At 33.0% G+C, this 10,000-nt stretch overlaps 1 protein-coding gene across 2 annotated transcripts in view; it reads right to left on the reverse strand.

Moving 5' to 3' along the window:
- Window positions 1–10,000, reverse strand: part of LOC145265602 (receptor-type guanylate cyclase Gyc76C-like) — a 644,892-nt gene that overhangs the window by 287,553 nt on the left and 347,339 nt on the right. For both annotated transcript variants that reach the window (XM_080121613.1, XM_080121614.1), the window contains one exon: window positions 8–156. In XM_080121613.1, the coding sequence (XP_079977739.1) occupies window positions 8–156 (149 nt within the window). The remainder of the gene's footprint in view (window positions 1–7; window positions 157–10,000) is intronic.

Here is a 10,000-nt window from a genome sequence, read left to right on the forward strand (position 1 = left end):
TACTCACCGGATATCCAGTCAAATTTTCACTCAACCGGAAGACGCCCACTGGATAAAGTCCCCATCCTTTGCCTTTGGTAAATCGACGGGCTATGAGTGAAAAATTACCCTCGGCATCTCCGTTGCTGTTGATACGAAAGTAGAAACCACTCACACCTAAAAAAAGAAAAAAAGAAAAGAAATTACAATAAATTTTTAGTCGTTAAAACAAAATTTTACTCATTAATACTTATAGTAAACTAGCTGCACAGGCCAAAGGTGTAACATACCTTTTATCCCTTTCTCTTTCCATTTCTCCCGTTATTCCTCTTTTCCTCTTTCAACAACAACAACAACAATAATAATAACAACAACAACAACAACAACAATAATAATAATAATAATAATAATAATAATAATAATAATACTATAGACATGCGGTTAGACTACTAGCACCTGCCCCAAGTTGACATTAATCACTTGGCTACGAGTATTCATAAGCGACATATACATAAACATTATGCACTACTAGAAAAGGGTTCCACTTGTTTATTGATCAAAAAATGGACTTTGCATTTCTGGCAATATTACTTCTCACTTTTCTCCACCGGATATAGGGGTAAATCACCATTTTTCTGCTGACAGAGTTAATCCATGCCAATAGTTAAATCCCATCTTAATGAGATCCCTCTTTACCAAAGCAGCGTATTCGCTTTCGGCAATCATTGATCTATTAATTTATTTCATACTTTTACATTTTTTATGGTTCCATGTTTTTTCGATTTTGCGTATCGTAAGAGATTCGTCGATCAGTTAATACGGGCCAGCCATTTAACCAACTTCGCCCACGAGATTTTTTATACCCTAATAAAATCGTCAATTTCATTTCGGTCACTCTAACCGGAAGTAGAGAATAAGCCAAAATATGACCGATTCAAAATGGCGTTCGACGTACATGCTAATTGCCTTATTGCCAGATTTAAAAATGGCGGCCGGGTCATACGACGACGCGAAAAGCGGAAAACCGTGATAACAATCGAAATAAAAACAACCTCTATCCGGGTTGGTTGTACTAATTGTGTTTTCTTAATATCGTAGACACTGAAAATCTCTGCTATTATAGGGTGGAACGATACAATTATCACCCGAGAAAAGACACCATGATTCCATTTCCGTTTGATGAGAATCGTTTTGTTTTTGTTGTTGTTGTTGCAGACCATCTACTAGTTAGCCATTTGTATACAAATCCAAAGAGCAATAGGAGCTTTCTATAATTTCTTAAAGTGATATGATGTTCAACGAGTAAGATTGGAGATGCGTTGCTGCAAAACTCATGGTCTCTACCGATCCAAGTTATGATAACAGGACCATTGCCAGCACCCTCAAAATGCATATTTGGATTGTCACGACTAACAGGGACTTAGCCAAAGTGATGAAAACAACATTTCCGGCTACGGTTATGGTCATCGGTGTTGTTTCAAGCAAGAATGGAATACTGCTGCCATATCTGGGCAGGAGCTGCTAAAAACAGCCTATCCTGCCTTGACAGAGTACAAAATAGACTTCGTGGCTTAGTGGGGGATTCCCTTTTCTCTATCTTGCAACCTCTCTCCCACAGAAGAGACGTTGCGAGCCTATCCTTGTTTTATCGTTATTTCCATGGCAGGTGCTCGTCTGAACTGCAATCCCTGGTCCTCCCTCGCCAATCTTTCACGAAAAACACCCGTCTAGCCGAATCCACTGTGAAAAATTTCCTCCACTCTTTATCTGTGCCTAAATCAAAACGTAGATTCCATGAACAAAGCTTCTTTCTTAGAACTGCACGCCTGTGGAACTCTGTTCCGTCTGCCTGCTTCCCACCTGACTACAGCTTGGATGTGTTCAAGTCCAACGTTAACAAATTCCTAATGAACCGCCCCCTTAAGTAAACACTTCATCAAATCTCCACACTAACATAATGTACTTGCAATAACGCTTATCCCTGAGTGGCTTCCGGGTCTTGATAAGTGGTGACCACTGTGTAAAAAAAAAAAAAGACGACCACATCATGCCACCTCACATTTTCAAAGTCGGCTTGAAAGTCAACATCAAAGTGTACCTGGATGTGCTGAAGAGAGTTATGATCCCCTAGTACAATCAGGTGGCCGCTGATAGACTCTGGGCGTGGCAGCAGGACTCATCACTGGCCCGCAAGTTCAAAGAGACACAGGCTTGTCTTCAGAAGGGATGCTACAAATTTGTACCCTTGCCTCACTGACCGCCTATCTTTCCCCGACCTGAACCCGTTTGGTCATACGTTGGAAGCATTACAAATTACTTCCCACAACAACAAAGTCAGAGTGATCGCCGCCATGCACCGAGTATTCGCCGAGTATTAACTAAGCTCCCGTCGTCACTTGTGGAAATGGCATGCTCCCAGTTCCGGATCCATATTAAATCAGTGATTGAGGCTTAATGCGGCTACATTGAATAGATGTCATCTCTACTACATAATCAAGTTACCTGAATTGATTTTTTCAATAAAAGTTTTAAAATAAAGCTGTAGTGTTTTTTTTCTTTAGGGCGACAACTTTATCGTTCCACTCTGTATTATATAAAAGGATCTGTGCGTCAGTGTGTCTTTGTGTTCGTTTCCTATGGAAGTGAAAACGTCTGGCTGATTATTTCACACGAAGGTACTTTATGTGTCTGGCAGTGTTCTTACATAGGTTTTCTATCGAATTGTCTTCGATATGTATCGATAATCAAAATAATCCGATGAAAGAAGGAACAGGCGATTTGGACCAAAGTTAACACCTTACACAGCCTAACATAAAATGTGGATTTTAGAAGTTTTATTACTGCACAAGCAGTATGCCCCGGCATATAAAATCAATAGTAGTTTTTTTGAGACGATATGGAAATGAATGTTTCTGTTTAGAACACAACTGAACCATGATACTTGACTTTTACACCTTAAACTTTAATTCAAGCCGTTATATATAAATTGATTTATAAATCAAAAGTACGTTCTTAACAGTTCAATGTGAATTACAATGCACTGTGGACTACGTCACATAGTGGAGGCATGTGAAGCTCTGTTTCCCGTTCACAGAGGTATTCCCCAACAAGAGCAGGCAATTAATCGATTTGATTGAAAAATGGTCGATTTGATCAATTTCGGTAGCAATAAAATATGGGGGGTTGAACATTCGTTGATCATTTTTCAAACATTGGTAGCGAAATTGAAATGTACTTATACATTTACATGATTTAAATTCAAATGTGCTTATACATAAGCGTATATATATATATATATATATATATATATATATATATATATATATATATATATATATATATATAAGAAAGGGTAGTTAATAAGACATGTTAAAAAACACTTCGAAAAAGAGATGAAAAAACTTATTTAATTTTAAAAAGTATACATACATATATATACATATATACATATATATATGCATGTATATATATGTATATATATGTATATACATATGTATATATATATGTATTTATATATATAACATAAAGCTGAACGTCTGTGTGTGTGTATGTGTGTGTGTGTGTGTGTGTGTGTGTGTGTGTGTGTGTGTGTGTGTGTGTGTGTGTGTGTGGTCACGAATAGGTTCCTATATGGTTGACTATTTTAAAAAACTGATTACATATAATGATAGAACATGTATCGAGGATCAGGAATGGGTATGTTTGTATCTAGCCGAACGCTGGTTCATAAAAATTGTGGGGTCTACGTTCGCGCCTGGCCCCCAAAGTATGGAAATAAAAAATGGAAGAAAAACGTTTACAAGGGTTTTTGATATAAATTTACATAAGAATACTTTGATAAGTATGTTTCAACTTAAATAGGGATGGTATAAAATTGCGGGGTCTGCGTTCGCGCCTGTACTCCATGGAAATATGGCACAAACTTTAACAAAGACTTTTCATATCTATTTGCGTAAGTATACTTTGATAATTATACTTCAGTTTGAAGAAATATGGTATAATAAAATTATTGGGTGTTCGTTCGCGCTTGACCTCCGTAGAATGTAAATATGTCACAAAGTTTAACAAGTTTTTTAAAAGGGCTGAGGGTCCACAATGACTCCTTAACTTTAATCTTAATTCACGTTAGCTTTTATTTAAATTTTTGAGTTGAATCATATTGTGTCGGATAAATTCACCTCATAAATTCACGTTCTTATTAAAGTGAACCCCCCCCCCAAAAAAAAAGTCGGAACTTTAGACAATTCTCGACACAACTTTTGCATAACTTTGTTTTTCCCCTTCTCCACTAGTACGTGGCACTCTTTCGAAAATAGATAAATAGATAAATAATAAAAAATAAAAACGTTACTTGTTACCGTGTACAAAAGAAGGAAAAATCCTGCTCACGTGATTACGTGTCTTTTTAAAAACATTTGCATAACCTTTTTATTTTTATTTATATATCTGTTTAATCTTTTTTTGTCAGTGTACTAGAAGGAATTCAGTTGATTACAACCCTTTTTGCGTGTTCTTTACATTACAATAGTACAACCCTGAATCTGACGGCGCAATACTACACCGTTCAATACTGTAAAACTGAAACGAAGCTGTTTTGCTTGAAAAGGGCGCCATATTCATATTAAATGTTATATATATATATATATATATAACATTTTCTCTTTGTAAGGAAACATCATTTTGTTGGTCACTCTTGGCTACGAATGGAAACAAAGTTGATATAAAAAAATATATTTTCGCGAAAATTATCTTTACTTTCATCATATTTTGATTAGGGTAAAATTTTTTGAGTATCAAAACCTATCTCTTTGCAACCCCCTATTTTTCATAACCTATCATACTTTCATCAATCACAGTCCATTTTCTGTAGGCTGTTTTTGAACTCAGTCAACGACAAGTACTTCTGCTAGTATATATATATATATATATATATATATATATATATATATATATATATATATATATATATATATATATATATATATATATATATAGGAGAACAGTAGAGATGGGAAATGAAGTCACAAAACTATATATTGGTAAACATAGATTGGTTCATTTATTCAGTAAGGGAGCACAGACAATTAGTTAAGGGATATAATGGACTCTTTATGCCAAGGAATTTCGAAGTCTAGTGCTTCTCATCAGAAGAGTAGAGAATATGCTAGGTAACATAGTGGGGATGCGGTGTCTAGCGTGGGATTCGTTAGGAACGAAATAGATCAATTAAAATTATAGATGATGTTGGGGTGAGTTTTATCGATTTCTAAATAAAGGAGGAGCGTATTATATAGAGTATAATGTGGAAAGGCGTATAGGGTCCTTATCATAGTTTTAAATGCATGTAGTATATAAGCTCTAATGATACTTGTTGAGCTTTATATTGTCCAGATAAGTCTCCTCTTATAGAATTGAGCTCACTTTTTTCTTCTAACGTACTAAGCTATATATACATATATATATATATATATATATATATATATATATATATATATACTAAGCTATATATATATATATATATATATATATATATATATTAAGTAATGTGATTGATAATTTAAAATTTAAAAATCAAATTATAATTAAATTAAAAATCCGTTTCATAAGAAGGAACAACAATAAAATCAATTATCTGTACGATCGTTTCGGAAAACAATGCTTTTTATTGTGGTATACATCAAGTTACGTACAATAATTATATATAGTTTTTTAATAAGCAAGGTCTCCTCGTCAGCAAATTTTGAAGGGTTTTTATTGAATTTAAAAGACACCATAAATAAACCTAGCATTAAAAGTAAGGCAGATGTATCTTTTAATTTTTCGATTTTTGAAATCAGGAACTATGGTTAAAATACTCATTTAGATGTTTGGTATAGCTTTTTATCTTATTGAATATATATATATATATGGGGGGGGGGCGGGGTTCGAATCTCTAGACGGGCGTTAATCGTGGCACCCTGCATTGAAGATTCCCGAAAGGACGAGACACTGGTGTCTGTAGGTATTTAATAATTATTATAGTAAAAAATTATGTCAACCCCTCTAAGAAACTCGTTTCTTATTGTTGAACACTTTCGGTTGTAATAAGTCAGTCAACTTAGTTCATATGCGTAGATCGTCATATAATGATTGGATCACTCTGATTGACGTTAAAAGCATTTAAAAGGAATAAATGTTTAACTTTCAACTGTATCGCTTGCTGGTATTTAATTATTATAGTAATTATATATATATATATATATATATATATATATATATATATATATATATATACAGAGAGAGAGACAGACAGACAGAGAAAGAGAGAGAGAGATTTGTTATTGTTGTTTTTTTTTTTTCAAACGATAAATATGGTTAATATTGGCTCCGCCTCGAAGCTCATTTTTCTTTTTTATTTACTTAGAAAGTCGCCCTTTAATTTGTTTGGGCGTATATAACATTTTTTTATTTATTTATTATTTTTAAAAACAGTAATCTACGTACACGCGTGTTTCGAGGTAATTACCTCTCGTCAGCGTAGTTCAACTGTTTCTAGGGATCGAACGTCAGACCATTTAACTTTAAACACAATCAAATAAAAAAGACAATTAAAAGAATCGTTGTGGCATCGGAAAAGCGGTATAAATTTTTCCGATTTCGATACCTTTAAATATTCCGATTTTTTCGATTCCCAATTCCGATAAGTGTTGGGTCTATTAATCGGAATCGGAATTGGGAATCGGAAAAATCGGAATATTTAAAGGTATCGAAATCGGTATCGGAATCGGAAATTTTATACCGCTTTTCCGATGCCAAAACGATTCTTTTAATTGTCTTTTTTATTTGATTGTATTTACAGTTAAATCTTCAATTGCTGGCAATAAATGATAAAATAATAAACATTTATTGATTTTAAAATACCAGTGAAGCTAAAATCCATAGACCGTCTCCCACAAGTGTATTTTTACGTTTAGGAAAATATTCGCACATTTAACACGTGTGTCTTTACGGTAATCAGAGAAGTAATAGAACTATATAGTTAAATATTCAGAGATTTATAAAGAATCGGAATTGGAATCATATCTGTAATTGTATCGGAATAGGTAATTTAGAACGGAATCGGTAATTGTATCAGAATCGGGAAAAATATTGGAATCATCCCATCCCTTATATATATATATATATATATATATATATATATATATATATATATATATATATATATATATATATATATATATATATACATACATATATATATACATACATATATATACATATATATATATATATATATATACACATAGACACTAGTCTTTATTATAGAGTGGCTTATCATCATCATCATCATCATCATCATCATCATCGACATTTTCTAATAGCTGTCCATGCAAGGTCAACGACTAATCAAAAGCCATTAGAAAAATTGTCTGGAGATAGCGGTTTCAATCCTACCCAAAGCCGGCCAGAGGCTTACTTGACCAAAACGAGGTGAGACGACAACAACTATAGATGACAGTAATTGCTGAAAATGCAGTTAGGAGATTGGGAGTTCCTATCCTATTTATTGAAGAAACAAGTTTAGTCTTAGCAGCATTGATTGTGACCATCCATTTATGTCCCCATTCCACTACAGATTGGAGGTCATCCTCTAATGTTTCTGCCATTTCTTTAGATATGTGTTTATTCATTTTCCTGTCGTGTCTGTTATAGAGCGTGGTGTCATCAGCATATATACCCATCTCACAGACAATTTTGTCAGGGAGGTCATTTATGAATATTAGGAATAATAGAGGTCCAAGGATAGACCCCTGAGGCACTCCCGCATTTATAGCATATTGTTTAGATGTACGACCGTCGAGGACAACCTGGATTTTTCTCTTATCTAAGAAGGATTTAATTATGTTAAGTATTCTATCAGTGATACTGCAAGATCTAATTTTCCTGAGGAGACCCTCATACCATACCCTATCAAAAACCTTAGATATATCTAGAGCTACCGCTCTGCCCTCCCCCGCTTTGTCCAGTAAATGGTATATACGTTCAGATATTACAGTTAGAATGTCTGCCGTACGATATAAATAGAACCTATAAATAATCGTATTTGCGCTAAAATGTGATATAAATAGATAAATGGTATAATAAAATTGTGGGGTCTGCATTCGCGCCTCGCCTACATGGAATAAAAATAGGGAAAACTTTAATAAAGACTTTTCATATCTATCTATATATATATTCCTACTTTTTCATCTCCGATTAATTGTTCCCCCCTTTTCTTTTAAAACGTAATTAAGATCGATTTTAGCTCTGTTAAGCGAGCTTCGAAACCGGTCAGCTTACGAATTCATTATTATGCTTTAATTTCACAATCTAAAATAAAAAATGTTTTCGAACAGGTGTAAAATTTTGTCTTTATATATATATATATATATATATATATATATATATATATATATATATATATATAATAAAAATTACAATTAAACTTACCCAAATGATCCAAGATGGTAAAATTAAAGTATAATATAAATATTAAAGAATTAATATTTATAAAGTTATCTCAGCCAGATGTAAAAGCTCGATAAAACCAAATAGGAGATAGAGCTTATAATACGAGCAAAGTGTTTTTCTAACCTGTTTTATTAACCGTTTGCTCGTATATATATATATATATATATATATATATATATATATATATATATATATATATATATATATATCACTTATCACAATATTCTGTGGATCTATATTAAAAGACCTTGTTAAACTTAGTGACATATTTCGATTCTATGGAGGTCAGGCGCGAACGAACACCCCATAATTTTATTATACCATATTTCTTCAAACTGAAACATAATTATCAAAGTATACTTACGCAAATAGATATGAAAAGTCTTTATTAAAGTGTGTGCCTATTTCCATTCTATGGAAGCCAGGCGCGAACGCAGACCCCACAATTTTATTATACCATCCTTATTTAAGTTAAAACATACTTATCAAAGTATTATTATGTACATCTATATCAAAAACACTTGTAAACCTTTTTTCTTAATTTTTTTAATTTTTTATTTTCATACTTTGTGGACCAGGCGCGTACGCAGACCCCACAATTTTAATGAATCATCATTATGCCAGATCAAACATACCCATTCCTGTGTCTCGATACATTTTCTATCATTATATGGGATTAGTTTTCTATAATAGTCAACCATATAGGAGTCTATTCGTGACCAGACACACACAGACGTTCAGCTTTATATTATAGAAGATATATATATATATATATATATATATATATATATATATGATATATATGTATATATATATATATATATATATATATATATATATATATATATATATATATATATATATCATAGATAGATATATATATTGGAACTGATTTCTTGTTGATGTAAGTATACTAATGTGTCACTTGGAATAGATATAATCCTCTTTTGATGAGTTGCAAAAAAAAAAAAAAAAAAACACGATCATTGATTCGTTTGGCACGAGGCCAAATAAAAGGAGCTCCCGCTGTCAATAGACGTCATTGTCGCTGACATTGAAATGCATCGATTGCAGCTTTACCCCTCGACTCTCAGAATCCAGCTTAATTATGAATAATTCGCCGCATGCCACGCTCCCATTCCTACAAGAAAGGGGTCTTTGGGGCGCGACGCTGCGATTTGTCTAACGAGAACGAATTACCAAGTCTTTGAAGTCGTTCCCGCCGATTGCGTAAAGCAATTACGCTTAATCACGTCACACGCTGAGATCACTGAGCGGATACGAAACTCTTCGGCACAATCAAAAACAATAAATACAGAAAGAAAGGTGACCAAATAGTTTTTTTTCTTTTATTATTATTATTATTATTATTATTATTATTATTATTATTATTATTATTATTATCGTCATTATTATTATTATTATTATTATTATTATTATTATTATTATTATTATTATTAAATCTACTAGGATTTGAGTGGCAATAAGCTCCCCCCCCCGCAAGGTCCCAGTTCTCTTCACTATTATCCAG

This window comes from Euprymna scolopes, chromosome 40 (assembly GCF_053919585.1).
Source record: "Euprymna scolopes isolate OS-2025 chromosome 40, ASM5391958v1, whole genome shotgun sequence".
Taxonomy (NCBI): Eukaryota; Metazoa; Mollusca; class Cephalopoda; order Sepiida; family Sepiolidae; genus Euprymna; species Euprymna scolopes.